The sequence below is a fragment of the Saccoglossus kowalevskii genome, chromosome 3 (assembly GCF_978046115.1).
Source record: "Saccoglossus kowalevskii chromosome 3, keSacKowa6.1, whole genome shotgun sequence".
Lineage (NCBI taxonomy): Eukaryota > Metazoa > Hemichordata > Enteropneusta > Harrimaniidae > Saccoglossus > Saccoglossus kowalevskii.
Genome location: NC_140643.1, coordinates 40,144,642 through 40,162,809, shown reverse-complemented (window position 1 = coordinate 40,162,809; position 18,168 = coordinate 40,144,642). Strand labels below are relative to the sequence as shown.

Below are 18,168 nucleotides of genomic sequence, written 5' to 3'. Positions count from 1 at the left end.
CCACGGTGAAGCTAAGTGAAGGAAAAATATGAAAAAATAAATTGATCTTAGTCATATAGGAACCGTGAGTCATATATGGATTCAATGACAGATTTTAAGATAATCCAACAAAAAATTAACGCTTGATTTGGCTTGTAGAATAGACCGAGAAATAGAAAAATTAACATTCTTGAAAACTGCACATGTTGTGAAGAGAAAGATGAAATTCTGTGGGCATCTTGTCCTTCGTTGCAACTATTTTGCAGAGAGTCAAGCTAACAGGAAAGGGGGTCAAATATATCTTACCGAGTATGGGAGAAAACCTGTACTCTAATTTTGAACAAATAATATGCCTATTACTTGAACACAAACATCGACAAACAATTCCTTAACAGTAACATGGAGCCAAGACAAAAGATTTAAGACTAACTAACTTGTAATATTTTGTCCAGTTTGTTATTGTTGTTTAATTTGTTATGAAATACGCCCATTTGGTTTATAATTTTTGCAGCTCCTATTTATTTAATAGTGATTCCCCTGGCTTCAAAAATAAATAAAATAATAATCCCTGTAATTGTGATTTAATACGGGTAACTTGTAAAACAAGAACTATGTGTAGTGTTTATATTATTTATACTTATTGATTAGTGTATGCATGATAGAGACAATACAAAAAAAATATTTGATGTTGGTCATGTTATCTATCTTTAAAATTTGAACTTTTGTCATATTTTGAGTTACCTCGTGAGTGTTGGTGTTTGTGTACTTATTGTTCAGATAACTTCTTGCAATCGTACAGAAATTGAAATGTTCGCCAAAGGTTTACACGAGGGAATGTAATGACGCCCTCGCCGGTGAGCCGTTGTTATTTCTTCTATACATGCCCAGAATCAAATATTCATTATCTGCGCATACAGCTGGTTCTTGCCGCGAAATAGCAGCTACTTCCGTTTTGCTTCGATCTGCTCCTGTTACTAGGGCTACTTAAAAATACGCTTAATTACATCTCAGTGAACGAAGATGCCGAAGGTGAAATCCAGTCAAAGGCAATCGCAAGTAGATGCAGATTCGGTAAAGTAGATTCTCGTTTAAAGGTTGTTTCCGGAATTCGATTTGTAGACTGTAATATGTTTGCTTGTTCATCAGTTTCATCGAAAACTAGTACATAATAACTACTAGTATCATGATAATATTAACCATTCATAGATCCTCAAACTAATTTGAGCCCTCGAAGAAGGTGACTCAGCGTGATACTCGGAAGTACTTATACTTTATTAAACACATAAAATTCCCCAGGAGGAATTAAAATGGTTACATTTACACTAAACAAAACTAGACTAATAAACTCGGAAGTGTTATATTAAGGTAGCGAGAGTATAAATTATTTGCGTTGAAAATAACGTTTTTTTTCAAATTTATTTCTAAATTTATGGAAGTGCACAATAAACTGTCAAATGCTGAAGTCGAAATAACATATAATGTCAGCTTTTCTGAGAGACAAGGCAACCTCAATAGTATCTGCAAAAATGAACAACACAAGTTTAATTCACTTTTATAAACAACAACTGCTAAGATGCATTCATTTAACAGACTACCGAACTAGTAGGAAACATGAAAAAAAGCACTTTTTTAGCACAAGCATAATTGTGTAATTTTTTTTCAGAAAAAGTAATATTTTATATGGAAGCATGTCATAGACATAAATAATTTTTAAAAAGCTTGAACCTTGTCGATTCTAAAAATATATACTTTACTGGATCTTTTTGTAGCCATTTAGTCACAATTAGAAGATGAAAACAAGTATGCAAATAATAGTCTCTCTACCTTAATGCACCAATGTTCTAGATTCAAAATATACCATTATATTTAGATTTTTTAAGCCCAAAAAATATGTACAGCCGAAAGTAATGGTAACACACACATTCTGTACATGTATGAGAAAAGGGTTTGACAGTATATATGTGCAGAATAGTTCACATGCCAATGGAAACAAAAAACTTGTTAGTTGTTTTTCAGCACCAGTGGATGATGGACTGCTCCTAAATTCCTGTAGTAAAATTGTTTCAGTTTGAAAACTGAATAAAGCACATTCTGTTGTCTCCTGAAGTACTAGTATTTAAAAGGTCTAACTGGGGCTTCGTATCAGACACTTTCAGCTTAGCTCAGTCAATTACATATGCTGTGATGTGTAATGTTGAAAAAAAGTGTTAAGTAATAATTTCGCAATATTGTTTGCGGTCTATTCATGACAAACTGACTTTTAAATAAGTTGTGTGTGTGAAATATGGTGCTAGAACCATGGTAGGAACCTGGAAACTTGTTATTAGGATAGAATATCTTCATTAGTCTCCGTTCGGACGCAGTCCGAAAACGGGGACTTATTTTTTGACTCTGTGCGTCCATGCTTCCGTGCGTCTATGCATCCGGACCTGTATCTTAGAAATGCCTGGACCAATCACAATCAAACTTCACACATACATCATACATGATATTATACATCAATTTGTTTCACGATCTGATTCATGATGGCTGAATGGCGGCCATTTTTGTTCTAAAAATCATTAAAATCAAGCATTTCACAGCTGTTTGCAGATGGATTTTGTTCAAACTTGGTATATACGTTGGACATTATGGGACCTTGATGCACATCATTTTGTTTTTCAGATAAGATTCAAAATGGCCGACTGGCGACCATTTTGTTTTAATGAATGTGGTTCTAGTGCCATATCTCCGACTTGCTGTGACTGATTATGTTCAAATTTTAAATATTCATTATACATCATGTCATAGATATACAGATTTATTGGTTTGACGATCCTATTAAAAATGGCCGAATGGTGGCCATTTTTGTGCTAAAAAATCATCAAAATCAAGCATTTCACGGCTGTTTACAGATGGATTTTGTTCAAACTTGGTATATACATTGATCATTATAGGACCTTGATGCACATCATTTTGTTTTTCAGATAAGATTCAAAATGGCCGACTGGCGACCATTTTGTTTTAATGAATGTGGTTCTAGTGCCATATCTCTGACTTGCTGTGACTGATTATGTTCAAATTTTAAATATTCATTATACATCATGTCATAGATATACAGATACATTGGTTTGACGATCCTATTAAAAATGGCCGAATGGTGGCCATTTTTGTGCTAAAAAATCATCAAATATCAAGCATTTATGGATGGATTTTGTTCAAACTTGGTACATACATTAGACATTACGGGTTCCTGATGCTGGTTATTTTATTTTTTAGATCGGATTCAGAATGGCTGACTAGTGGCCATTTTGTTTTAATGAATGGGCTTCTAGAGCCATATCTCTGACATGCTTTGACTATGTTCAAATTTTATATATTCATTATACATGTATTCAAAATAAAATGGCTGATTTTGTTTTAATTAATGCTGTTCCAGAGCAATATCTCTCAATACTTGTTTGACGATCAGATACAAATGTCAATCATTTAAATGTTAAACAATCATCATAATCATATTCCTGACATATATTCCAGCTATATTACTATAAACAAAACTATATATCTTAAATTCGATAACTAACAGGGACTGTGCCATGCATGGCTTGTTTTACAAGGATCTGTGATTTGGTAATGTTGTGTGATTTTAATATAAATTTTTCTCTGAACTAAATGCTGTATACTTATTCACGTAATCGCATTAGGGAAATGTACAAATCATACATATTCACGTCAATTCATTTCATGATTCAATTTAAGATGGCCAAGCAGCTGCCATTTTTGTGGTAAAATTCATTCATTCATTTCTGCCATTTTGTAACCCAGCAATTATGGCCATGTATGGATGGGTTGCATTAAAACTTGATACATATATCACCCTTGATGCACATAATTTTTTTTTTCTTATCAAATTCATAATGACCATCTAGCGGCCATTTGTTTAATTGGTCATCTGGCGGCCATTTTGTTTAATGAATGCTGTTCTAGAGTCATATCACTGACATGCCATGACTGTTTTCTTAAACTTTAATGTAATTATTTGTTGTTGTTTTTTTACATTGCATGGCATTGTATTACTGGGGAGAACACTAATAACTTATTAACACTTATTATTAAATGTTACAGGACGATGAATCTCCAATGACACAAGCCTCTCAGACACAATCATTGTCACAGGCAGAAAGAAATGCTTCAAGTATTGCTCCTGGTTTAATTGATTCCAAGGTGAGAAGGAAACCATTGTATAGCTGAGTTTTTTTGGATTCAGCAGTATTGCTATGAACAAAATCTTGAAATGAATTTGTTGTTGTTTTAGGTTAATGAGATCGTTCAGTTTATGTTGATTATGGAACAAAAAAAAATGCCAATAAAAAGAATTGGTAAGTAACTTTTTATTAGCTCCGCTGTTCACTTTGTCGAGCAGAGCTTATCATATGAATGATTGTTCGTCATCATCGGCCCACGTCAACTTTTTACTTTTTTGACTTCATCTTGAAAACTACAAGCCTGATTAGTTTGATACTTGTTGTATATGTACTATTGGTAGACCTTACTTAGATTTGTTAATTTCATGTAAATGTCTTTATTTCTTTAATTAAGGTAGAGATGCAGGTTTGTGGGCACTTTTCGTGAATTTTTTTTTTTTTTGCTTTTTCTCACCCAGACAGTCTTGGCTAGATAGTGTTAAAATTTCGGAGCATTGTCATTGTTGGAACATACTCAAAAATGAATTTTAAAATATAGGGAACCGAGGCACGCGTATGTGATTAAAAGTCTCGAAAGTTTGTTTGCGTTGCTCTTTGATTGACAAGTCACTGTTGATGTTATATGCAAATGATTGCTGGCCCAAGTTACGTAGCAGCCGGTGTGCGTCTTCCTGTCCTGGCTCTCTGTTTACTTACCTCAAGCTGACCAACTAGCAAACTACAAAAAACAGACAAGACGTAGACGCTTCCAGCATGCAAGTGGAATGAAACAAAACATACACTTGTAACTGATAAGTAAACTTTTTCACCCTTAAATAAATTGTTTTTTTCATTTATTTTCATGTAGGAGGTAGCGTCGATAGGGCGATTTAATTTTCGCGCAAAACAAGGCCACAATTTCTTTTGTTTTCTTGATGCATAGACTTCAAGCTTTTTCGCATTGTGGGCGAAATTTGTACTCCAACGGCATTTTAACACTGAAGTAAACTTTTTTCGTTTCGATGTAATGATTATCGTGCTGATAGAATTGCGATGCAATTGACAACAACACTGCTGTTGCTGTCATCGCTAACTTTTCAGTGTCAAAATACACAAACATAAAATGCTCGGTTAATTAAAAATAAAAAAAATACCCCTGAAATTACCGAAAAATCGGCAATGAGATGCTGTTTTTAAACACCGTGGAAAAACCATGCACTCTGCGATGCCATCTTGGTTACCTTAATCGGAAACGCCCTTGTCAGCTAGCATGCACCGGTAGCGATGTCGCAAACTACGTTGTATGGTCGTGATCGGCGACCTCTGGTACTAAGGAACTCTATGAATGAGGTATTTCCAGAGGTCAGAGTTCGTTTAATTTGCATCGACCTGTCTCGTCTGTAGTTGAATGAAACCTGCATCGATTTACAATAGTTCCCTTTCCAATGTGACTTTATTTCGAATTTGTTTCACCGGCGTTTGCGAATAGCCGTTGTGTAGTAAAATATTAGGGCCCATTTCAACCTGGTCTTCTAACTTCGCACGGTCCACGGAAACTGCGTGTTACAAAGTATTTTTTAAAGGTTTGAGGGAAGGTAAATTTAGACACAACCCACCCAATGGCGATCGCTATGTTTATATAACTGTATGAATATGTCATCGGATTTACGTAATCCATTGTGTCCCTCCCTCAGTGGAATTGACAACACGACGCCATGACAGTTTTCACGCAAGGTTGAGACTTCGCAGACGATTTTTCGTCCCCTTCCTTCGAATTGTAAATATTTTTATTTTATTTTTTTACCTGACGATTTAACATCGGCAAATTACGGTGTATGGTGTATTTCTAGGAGTTTCTGTTACACATATGAAGCGAATGATTCGTTTTAAAACTTTTTTTACAAAATGGTGATTATCTCAGTTTCATTTTTTACTCAAAATTTCAACTTTAAAACTATTTAACTTCTAGACGGTTCATTTGTTTTCAATGAAATTTTCAGGGGTAATTATTCAGGTCTATCCTAAGTAAATGGCTTCATATGGTTTTATTGTCTTTACTGGAATAGAAACAATAGAGCTGCCAATTAGCGGCTCTGTTAACTGTGAACGATTTATAAAATGTGAATGTTTCAAAGAGCACTGTGTAAAAACTTTTCAATGAAAGCACTAATAAATAAGCCATTATGTTCCTAGTAAACAGAAGTTTTAAATAAGTGTTCTTAAATTAAAATCAGGGTATGCATTCAAAAGTTAAATAGTTTTAAGTGCACTTTCACCTAAAATGCATGATTTTAACCCCAAATCAACACCACTTAATATGGTATCATTGTACATTATTGTAAACCATAAAACTCAAAAGTTTAAATATAACTCTTTCAAATGATATATAACTTGATTGGTAAAAGTTATATTCTACTTGTGTAATTACAGTGATTAGAGGCAATTAGAAATATAGTCTCCCAACCTGCATCTCTACCTTAATTATCTATATTCATGTTAGAAAAATCAATGTTGTATCAGATATGTCAGTATTCTCAAATCACTTGCATTGATAAGCCTATCAACATACTAAACTGGATTCTCAGAAGTAATACATTTGATGCTATTCCCGGAGTCTTATTTGATGTTTTTGTTAACCTTTGTAACTTGTCAGTTGAATATGACATGACAACAGTTGCCATGTTGCATGCATTTCAATGTACTTTGCATGCATTGCGTATGTCACATGGTATCCATACCAAACATGACACTGTGCAACAACTCTTTGGTATATGCAATGTTTTTATTCATCACCTTGTTCTTGCGTTTTTCCAGATATTAATAAACATGTGTTAAAAGATTCTTATAAAAGCATTTATGCTGTTGCAATGGAACGAGCAAAAACGAAGCTGAAACAGGTTTGTATCAATAATATAATAAAAAAATATCAGAGTTTTGACTTTAGTTTGAGTTGGCCTTTATTAGGTAATTTAGTGGAAATTAATCAATTTATTTATTTTAAGTGTGATGCTTTTTTTGCAAATTTGGAAAATACAAGATTGTCCGCTTTTTCGTGTATAGGTATATGGTATGGAAATGGCTGAAGTACAACATGGAAAACAAAAAGCTTATATTCTATTGAACAACCTTGATATGACTGGAACAGAGGATTATATTGATAGGTAATTTAAGTTAGTGTTAGTGAGGTCATTTAGGAGAGGTTGTCTGTGAGCCTTGTTGATATGTTGTCAATGATGTGACAATTGAATACGTCTGCTCTCTATGAATGCTGTATTGTGTTAATGTCACTTTAACCTCTAGATGACGTACATCACATCACAAAGACATGTCACAGTGTTTTATGGATTTAGGTTCAGGTATGATAGATCTTTTTTACAGGGCACCATGTGAGTTTACTCTAAATACATGTTTTCTATACAGTCGCTCTATGTAGGTGTGTGAATGTTGAATAACAAAACCATAGTCCAAACTCTCCTGAACTGATGGTCACGTATTTTAAGTCAGCCTTTCAACAACATTAAAAATTTGTAAACTTTTTTTTAATATTCCCCAAAACTCTTGATCAACACCCTTTAGATCAGTAGCCAATAAAAATGTACGTCTAGTTAAATGAAAACACATAAAATACAGAAAAATTGGAGAAATGTTGTACCATAATTTTGGCAAAATACAAATAAAGTGGCCCAGACCTATCCATATCTCATGATATTCTTTTTATCTTGATATTTTGAGAATGTTCTCTTTTCACATGATTACTCTGTAAACATTATCCATTTCCATTTGGGAAATGTGCCTCCATTTCGTTTATTTACAGGTTCCTCAAAAGCATATCTGCGGGTGAGTTTTGCAGGCATGCAGAAACCATAACACTAATGTCTGCGTGTTGATCTGCATATTGGTTCTGCGGGCCCGCAGATGCAGTTTTGATCAAGTCTGTGTGTGCTACAGGTTCTGTTTTAAAACAATAAATGCAGTCCATTAACCTAGCAATAAATAATGTTTTCAGTGCTGAATATATGGAGGTAATGACAGGAAGAATTTAAGCAAGAAGCAAGGCTCATGTTCAAAGTTAACCGAGCCATTATTTATTCTTTCCTTCTTATGAACGGTACGGGTATACCGACTATTCAATAGTTTGAATGTCGAACATACTCAATTTACAAATGACTCAATAGTTAGTTAGGGTATAGATGCAGGTTCATTGGCACTCAAAGTGATTTTTGACTCCCATGTGCGAAGCACAAAATGGGAGTCTTTGCAGTTAGTGTGTCTGTATGTGTGTGTGTGGGTGTGTGTATGTGTGTGTGTGTGTGTATGTGTGTATGTGTGTCCGACTGTTCCACTGCTATCTCAAGAACCATACATCGGTTTTTGATGAAACTTGGTGCATAGATGCTCTGGGCCAATGCGCAGATTTGATTAGGTTTTGGTAAAAATCCATGCTCGTTAATTACCTAATTTGCATGATAATTAGCTAATATTCACTACGTTCAATTACCCACCATAGACTCCGGTCAGTCAAAATGACTATTTTGAACTGTAGGCATTAATCAGCGATCCTGCCGGTGACGGAGAGATAGAATCCAGGTCAGGGGAAGCCCCATGACCTCAAGATTTTTTTACCCCTTACGTCACGAACCCACGTGACCGAGGCCACATGGCAACGCCATAGGCAGCCGTCCATCACTCTTAATTTCTCTCCGCCTCGGTGGAGATGAAATTTAGCGAGCTCTGCTGGATCGCCTGTTTTTTTTCCTGTTCGGATTTATAGCTTGGGTTGTTGCCGCTGCTCGGCATCCGACATGGTAGCTGGTAGGATAAGTTTTCCTTGTCTTTTTTTACCCTCGTGTCGTTTTCCCCTTTGTGTGTAGTATTTTTCACAGCAAAGAAGTCAAAATCCCGCGCCACTACGTAGTCACATGTTGATTTCATGGCGGCACCTTTTACAACTGTAATTCGTCTCCCTCATGCATGTCGTCTTTTATTTTTAATGTATTTAGCAATATATCGATGTAATGACAGCTCCAAGGCTCGCTGCCTTTTTCTTCCGGTCTCCTCGTCTTTCGAACCGACCGTACAGTGGTTTATTCAGAATCTACCAGCATAGAACCTGCATCCGAGATGCTTTGTCGTGGCTACGTGTGGGTTCCGGGTTTTTTTTGCATGAAAGCGTGGTTTTTTCACTGGAGTTCTGAGGCCTGAGATTTTCTTTCAGAGCCATCAAAATCGCTGACACTGACCGCGTCACAGCAAGGTCACGCGTCCAGTAAACAAATCGGTTAAAGTGAGTTGCGTGTTTTGCATGAGTGGAAAGTCCTCACGCTTGGCTACCGGTACTTCATGTACCGGGACGTCGAGTAAGAGGCCCAATGGCGGAGATACCGATATTTTCTCGGTCTCCCCCGCTGATCGGAGGGCATCCTCACAGTCTGTTTTTTCAGGCGGTGTTTTTTACCTGATTTTACCGGCTGCAGCGAGGCTGTGCCCCTGGAGGCTTTCCTCCTATGGGGCCCGTTGCGGGTCTCTTCGTGGACCCTTCCTCGCACCACGCCGAGTTTGCCTCCGAGTTGAGGGCTTTGGTCGAAGGACTGTCGGGGCAATTGCGTCCCTGGCAGGCCGGGTAGATCAGACGCAGTCGGAGCGAGCTGTCTCCACTGTGTCCCCTCGGTGGGCAAGCAGGAAGAGACACGAAAGCATGTTTGCATTCAAACACGTCTCTTCCGGGGAACCCCCGTTTTCAGTCACAGCTCTCCCACTATTTTGGGGGGTGGCCGAGGCTCAGGCTAATTACATCGGTCCTTCTCTGGATCCGCGGGCACTGAATGCCAACGGGGTGCTGGCAGCCAAGTCTCCGATCTCGGGGCAGGGCTTTCAGGGCAGGGCACGCGTTGACCCCCCCCACTTTCAGCCAGCTAGGGTTCGTCACGTGGTAACGGTACAACGGTAACGAATTTATCCTTGTGTCCGGTCCCCGCTGTGGGTTTTGACTCCTTTCTTACCGACCCACGGGCGTCCCCAGAGGGAACCGACCCTGTCATGAGACGCACAGTCGAACACGCTCCCTCTCACATATTTTAAGTTAAAGGAGACGCGTTCGCTCGTGTTGGATACAGCCGGTACTCCGGGCGGTCCCTCAGAGTCTTCCATCTGTATGACTCGGTGAGCCACGCTTTTGGGGTGAGGCGGAGTATCATCGTTCCCAGTGATACGATGTATATACCCCCACCCTTGATCCTAAAGCGACCACCTAAGGTTGCTTCAATGCTTATGGGATCACGGGCGTCGGGATCCAAAGCAACCCCGTCGGCACATCTCTCCCCTGTCCGTCTGAGTGCGGAGTGGGGCGCAGAGCACGCAAACGGTGTTGATGGGCGGCGTTGGTCAGCCGGATGTAATGCTTAAGTCCCCCGGGTGGGGATAACGTTAGGCAACACTTCCCACTGGACCAAACGCTACCCAGTCGGTGTGTTTCGGGATCAGACCCCATAGCGTGGGATGAGACCAAAACGCCCCCAACAGGATTCCAAGGCTCCTTCCCCACACCCCGGTACCACGAATTTGGCAAAACCGGGCAAAGGGGGATAGCTGCGTTCCATGGGTGTCTTTGCCAATTGAGGACGACCCATCTAGCCCTGAGGGCAGAGTTGCTTGAGCGTATTATTATGCGTGCCCAGCACTCTGGTGACCTTGGAGGCAGAACGCACCAGCCTCCTAGACCAGGCGACATTTTTACTGGTGGGCCACCGCACCTCTACGTGCGACACCCCCTAGTGTTGCCTGGCTCGCTTGGCCAGGGCCACTACTGGGCTACGAGACGCGGCCTTAGACGCACGTGTTTTCGCCGACAAGCTGAGCTGGGGTACGTCCCCCACCTCAGTGACGCAGACTGGACACCCTCCACCCTCTTTGTTCAGGGAATGGTGGGTACAGTCTCGGAGCTTCGGAGTGCAATGAATCAGAGGGTTCAGATTGAATCCGCTAGCCAGCTGGTCCTGCCATGGGCAAGCGGAGGGCACCCCAAGCACAGAAAACACAACGCCCTAGGGCGTTGCCCGCTAGCCAGAGTCAGCCAGGAGGCAAGCGCTTATACCCTTCCATGGGAGGGAAGAGTAGTGGCGTGCCCCCAGGGAGGTAAGAGCCAGGTGGTGGCTCCTCACCCTCTCTGGGCGGATGTCTACCCGGCAGCAGGGGAAGCATGTTTGACGCTCACTTCTGCAACCGGGGGAGACAGGCACGTGTTCGGTGAGTGGCCAGGTCACAACTTAGTGACTACTTCAGGCCTTGGGGAACTCGCCTCATGGGGGAAGGGAGCACCCTCCCCCCTTGCAACTGCCGAACACATGGCCACACATCCCTGTCGTACACAGATTGCGCCGGTGTAGCCCGGTTTGGAGACGGCGGGTGACCGACCCCTGGACCTTCCCAGGTGGTGACATTCGTTTACGGCATACCGCTGAAATCTCCACTTCCCCCCGTCAGTGTCTCCCCTGTTGGGCACTGCCAGGGGACTCCCGCAAGGCGGAAGCAATCAGACAGGAAGTAGCAGTTTGCTGGGGAAAGACACCATACACAGGGTACATCAGCCGGAACTAAGTCCAGGCTTCTACCCAAATGTGTTCGTAGTACCAAATCTACAAGTGGCAGGCGTCCAGTTTTGGACCTAGACAGACTGAATCAGTACGTGCCCCTCGATCGGTTCCACATGGAGACACCATTCAGGGTTCTTCTCTCCATCCACCGTTTTGACTGGCTAGCCCCGCTAGATTTAAGCGGGGCCTACCTGCACGTACTGATGCACCTAGCGAGTTGCCATCTCCTTCGAATCGCCCAGCTGGGCCAAGTATTCGAACTTCGGTGCCCCCCTCCGTTCGGGTTAGGCACAGCGCCCTACATGTTCACCAGAGGGATGAAACAGGTAGTGCTGCTGCTTCACCAGATGTCGGTACACCTCAATCCGTACCCAGACTACTGGTTACCAACAACCCGGGCAAGGGGTAATAGCCAAACGCATCAGGCTAACACAGGATTTACTTCACCAGTTGGGCTCGTTAGTAAATCGACAAGTCCCACCTCGAGCCAACGCGCAGTTGGTGTCCCTGGGCATGGAGTTTTGACACAGAGGTAAGCTTGGCTTAGCTATTTCAAGCATATTGCTTAGCGCTAAGCAGCCTAGCCGAATGCCTAGTCAGCGTTCCCTCGGTGTCCCTCCGTGAACTAATGCGGATCATCGGAATGATGACCTCGGTTCGAAGGGTCGTTCCCCAGGCCGCACTACGCAGCCGCCCGGTATAACACTTGTTATAACGCCGAGCTCTTCTATGGGAACTAGACAGGCGGGTATTGAGCTTGGACCAAGTGAAGGAAGCCCTGCCCTGGTGGTCGTCACTGACCAACCTCGGGCAGAGGGGCCCCCTTGGACCCGCTCGCCGCAGGTATGACTCTGGTAACAAATGCCTCCCCCAGGGTTGGGGAGCGCATCTATTGGACGAACAAGCCCAAGGATATGGCTCCCGCATAGTTTTGGGACCACCATATCAACCGGCTCGAACTGTGAGCAGTGTACTTAGCACTACCACGCTTTCTACCCGTAGTTCGAGACCACAGAGCCCTGCTCCGCACAGACAACGCAGCGGTGGTCTCCTTCAAGAAGGAGGGGGGGACGCTTTCCCCATCGTTGTCAGTCCTAGCGGGGCAAAATCCTCCTTTGGTGCCTGGAATACAATGGGGAGCTAACCGCACACCACCTTCCAGGGGTGAGGAACAGTCTGGCGACGCCCTTTCAGGGCGACTCCGTCTCCAGAACACGGAGTGGCTGATACCCCAGTGGGTAGCCTCCAGGCTGTTTCGGCTGTGGACGGTCCAAGGTTAGACCGTTTGCCGCACCCCGGAACACCAAGCTCCCGACGTACGTAACACTCCTGCTGACTCCAGGAGCCTGGGCCAGGGTCGCTTTGCTACCCCGCGGATCCACTTAGTTGTGTACGCTTTTCCTCCCTTCCCGCTAGTCCACCGGGCACCGGAGAAGACTTCGACAGGTGCACACCTGCATATTATCATTGGTCGCACCCAATTGGCCGAACAGGGCCTAGTTTCCACTTCTGTCGGAAACGATAGTCGAAACACCAGCAGTGCTTCCAGACTTACCGGACATGTCGTCCCAACCAGACGGCGCACTACCACGAGCCCAGTGGGTATCACTTACCCGCATAGAGGCTCTCATTAGACCCGCCCATACGAAAGCTTTATCTGAGCGGGCTGCCAACGTCCTGGCCAGGGCGAACTGGGATTCCACCAATGCAGCCTACATTTCTAGGCTGCGAGCATACACTGGTTAGTGTAGCGGAAGGGAGATTGATCGATACCATCCCTCTATTGGCCAGGTAGCAGGCTCCTTCGTCCACCTGTTTGACGAAGTGGGTTTGTCCTACGCAGCGATCGTTGGCTACAGGTCGGCCTTGTGCCCCACCATTCAAACGTACGGGAACAAGACTAACCGATTGTCCTACTATTAGGAGACTACAGGGCTCGAAATTAGCGGTGGTCTTGCGTCCAGAGACCACCCAATTCTCGTTTTGGACCACGAAATTTAATTCTCAGTGGTCCATTTGGACCACCACTTTGACATTCGCAAAATAAATCATTTGTGTTCGATCACAGTTTCCGGGAATAAAAAACACAACTAAAATAGACTTGTTAAAACGGTTTCACATTCCCCGGTGACAACGCGTATTCAAGACTGCAGACACAGTGCGTCAGCCATGAAACTGACACATTTAAATATTTAATCATATGCAGTGACGATTCACGATGTATTTAAATATATAATGAGATGCAGTGACGTTATGTTTTATGATTCGCTGAAACAGTTTCATGAGAACCGAAGGATGGTGGCCTAGCAACCACTGCACACCATGGAATCAACTGAACTTGAAACAAAAACTTATGCTAATGGCCATGTGGTTGTTGATCAGGGCAAAGACGAAGCATGTGTTTGTGATCGTCTGCTCGTTTCTTTGACATTTAAATTTGTTATTATGAGTGGGTTATTCAAGTTCGGTTTTACTAGAGCTGGGACAGCATCCAGACAAGACCAACAGGATCGTACTGAACAAGGTGTCGAATCAGATATCAGCTCAAAGGAGGCAAATGATCGTGATCTTGACGCTGTAAGTGAAACTCAAACCACTAGTGAAATTCTACTTACCGGGGATGCGTCAGCAACACCCCCGGCAAAGAAGAAAAAAGTTGTGAAGAAATTTGTTCCTATTTGGAAAACTGGGCGACCATGGCTTATTTTTGATAATGGAAATAACGTTATGTTCTGTCAATGGTGCCGGGATTTTGGCCGAGATAACATTGAAAATGCATTTCGCCGGGGAAGCAGTAACTTTCGTCTGTCATCTGTCACATCGCACGAGAAAAGTGAACCACATAAGAAGGCAAGTGGTGCGTATGTGGTAAATAATCTGTCAGCGAGTGAAAATGCCCCATTAGAACAAAGTATAATTAATGCAGAAGAGGAGCAAGTGTCTAAATTAGAAAAACTATTCCGCATTTGTTATTATTTAGCAGTTGCTGAACGACCTTTTACCGATTTTGCCGGACTTTGTGAATTACAAGAATTAAATGGAGTGGATCTTGGGGTTGCCTACAAAAACGACAAACAGGCGTCTACTTTTATTCACTATATTTCAGAAGTCCACAGAGAAGAACTGAAACGTGTGATTAATAACGAGATATTTTCTATTTTAATTGACTCTGCCACAGATGTGGCAACTATTGACGAGGAAATAATGTATCTACGCATGTTTGACGATGGAAGACCCACAACAAAATATTTCTCTTTGCAAGCACTGGAGCGTGCTGATAGTAAAGGAATTTTAACGTCAATAGACGCGGCTTTTGACAAAGAGTTTCAAATAGACGCACAGACCTGGAAAGAAAAACTTGTGGGCTTCGGTGCAGACGGGGCTGCCGTCAATTTTGGTCAGAGGCAGGGTGTTAGTGCGAAATTACGTGCGGATATCCCTCATCTTGTATCAGTCCATTGTGTAGCCCACAGATTGGAACTGGCTATTAAACACGCACTTAAACAATGTAAATATTTCAAAGAAATTGAGGATTTTCTCGTAAATATTTTCAAGTTTTATAAGAACTTGCCATTAAATTGGTCAAATTTACAGTTAGCTGGAGAAACCACGAATGTGAAAGTATACAAACCTTCTAACGTCCTGGGCACAAGATGGATTGGTCACCATGAACGTGCAATTATAAATATTACTAAGAACTATTCAGCTATGTTCACTCACCTCGACCAGGTTACGATCACAGGGCAGTCAAGTGATGCAAAAAATAAAGCAAAGGGATTTTGCAGGAAATTACAGTCTTACAGATTTATTAAATCTCTTTATGTGATGATGGACATATACACTGTATTATCACGTTTGTCATTAATGTTTCAAAAGAATGACAGTTCAGTTGAAACAGTGGATACTTGTTTTCAAGCTGCACTAAGCAACTTAAGGGAGCTGCGAGAAAACCCTGGGCCACGGGAAATGGAATTTAATAATCATATCACAATTGACAATGATGATATAAAGTTTTTGGATGTAACATGTAGAGCTGAACGAGGTGGAACACTAACTCAGCAAGAATATGATGAAATGGTGAACAGAGATAAGATGACATTAATACAAAACACTATTGATCAACTGGAAGTTAGGTTTACATCTTTCAGTGACAACCAGGTGTTAAATGGCTGCAAAGTAATTAATCAGAGAAATTGGCCCATTGATAACGTTGGTGATCTCCTGGAGTATGGCCAAATAGAAATACATCAACTCACAACACATTTCCAGGATTTGCTCATTAGGCGGAATTGTAAAATAAATGATATCCCATTGGAATGGAGGCAACTGAAACTGATTCTCAGAGACACTGCAATAACACAGCCACATTTAACTTACCTAGACTTCTGGCAGAGACTTCTTAGACACATACCAGAAGAGTTTGTTAATATACTCACCCTTGTGAAGATTGTGCTTCTTATTCCAATTCACACTAGTGAGTGTGAGCGAGGGTTTTCAATAATGGGTAAAATTAAAACTGACTGGAGATCCAGTCTCACAACAGAAAAACTGAATGAACTATTAAGAATAAAACTGTTAGGGCAACCATTGCATAAATTTAACCCACAACCTGCTATTATGACTTGGTGGAATGCAGGTAGGCGTACACGAAGACCAGATATTAGGCCATATGGACCACGTGCACAAAATGAAAGTGATACTGACACTGATTTGTAACATTACATTTTTACTTAATAAATGACATACCCCAAAGTATTGACTCATTTTATTAATGTTATACTGGACCAAATACATCCTGGTTTGGACCACCAAAAAATAGGGGTGGTGGTCCATATGGACCACCAGATTTAACCCTTTTCCGGTCAAGTCGGTGAAAAACCGCCGTCAATATGGGTATGCTAGAATTTCCCACTCCAGCTAGCTAACTGGTTAAGTCGTTGAAAAACGGCCTGTTATTTAGGTTGCTCAGACGGTCAAGCGTTTATAATATGTTGTACGGAACCTGATATTTTACACTTGCGAAATTATGGAGGGAGAGAATTTTTTTTCGATTACGCCAAGTCAAATAAATTAATCAAGTAATAAAGAATGTAATTCTATACTCTTGTCTGCTCATTTCACTATTTTACCGTCACAACGCGACGTTTGCGACGACGTAAAAAAACCGCCTTGACCACATTGCAAACTGCAGCATTACAACCGTATTTGAACGACACGATTCACGGTTATAACGGTAGTAACGTATTTTGACCAGCTTGGCAAATAGTCCCGGCACTTAGAATGAATAGCATAACGGATTCCAACAGCTGAGCTTGGAATGTCGGCAATCACCAACGTAAAATGACCGGGACAGCTGGTGGGAAATATTAAAGTCCACGTGATTTCACCGTCTGAGCTAGCATATGCAATTTATGTGTATGCAAATTGTAACCAATCTGTGTTCAAAAAAATAACATATTTATTTACATAACAATAAATATTCAAATTGTGGGGAGATGCAGTCTTGTGGACATCTGGTCGTTCAGTATAAATATGGCCGAAGAAAGTGAGATAAAGCCCAGACTCGCTGTGTGCCTCCTTTCCGACACATACGTTAATATGCCGTCCTATACAGATAGAAAGTGTTTTATGAAGGCAAGAAGGAAACTGAAGAAAACGCGTCAATCGTGCAGTGGCACGGGGAGTGATAAGTTTGACATTGACACGACAGATTTTTCACCAGCAAAGCGTGGAAAAAGAAAGAAATCCAAAGCAAAGGAAACTTTTGACGTCGGTGAGTTACCAGCCGAGCGTACCACGGACACCAGTGATAATAGTCCACTCAAGAAAAGGCGTAAAAAGAATAAGAACAAACGCAAGTCGGAGACTGTCTCCTCTGTCAATGAACATGCGATTACAGAAGAAAACCGTTTGAAGGACTGCAGGGGCAAACCAGGAGGCAAACGTAAATCGAAGACGAACCGTAAAGTGGTTGAATCGCCAGCTGCCGACAAAGCAGATGCCGAAGAAACGGAAGTTGGTCACGCTGAAATACAACGTGCCGTCGAAGATGTGATACAATTTTTGCAAGACAATGTTTGCGATTCGGAACCGTCGACATCCGCCACAACTGCCAACGCAGAAAAGCAGGGGCCTGAACATATCGACCCAGCGAGTACGCAACAAAACGTCGATGTCACCAAAGAAATGGTACAAGAAAATGTATGCGGTACAGAACAATCAACACTTGCGAGTTTCCCCGAAAAACAAACTATTAAAAAACGTGTTGTGTATGCACACGCATCGCCAATGGACACGCGTGATGATGAACTTGTATTGGACGAAAAAACGGGTGAGCTACGACACAAAATACCAGATGATTTCATAGTTGCAACTGACGACGATACAGATTCAGAAATCGATGAAGATCGTGCTGAGAATGACGATTTTTTAGAGCA

At 41.7% G+C, this 18,168-nt stretch overlaps 1 protein-coding gene across 1 annotated transcript in view; it reads left to right on the top strand.

The window, feature by feature from the left end:
- Nucleotides 1-908: 908 nt before the first annotated feature.
- Nucleotides 909-18,168, top strand: part of LOC100367401 (non-structural maintenance of chromosomes element 3 homolog) — a 39,725-nt gene continuing 22,465 nt past the window's right edge. The window contains exons 1-5 of the mRNA XM_002730860.4: nucleotides 909-1,050; nucleotides 4,084-4,182; nucleotides 4,274-4,337; nucleotides 6,957-7,039; nucleotides 7,203-7,303. Coding sequence (XP_002730906.2) covers nucleotides 1,000-1,050; nucleotides 4,084-4,182; nucleotides 4,274-4,337; nucleotides 6,957-7,039; nucleotides 7,203-7,303 — 398 coding nt within the window. The 5' untranslated portion in view covers nucleotides 909-999. The remainder of the gene's footprint in view (nucleotides 1,051-4,083; nucleotides 4,183-4,273; nucleotides 4,338-6,956; nucleotides 7,040-7,202; nucleotides 7,304-18,168) is intronic.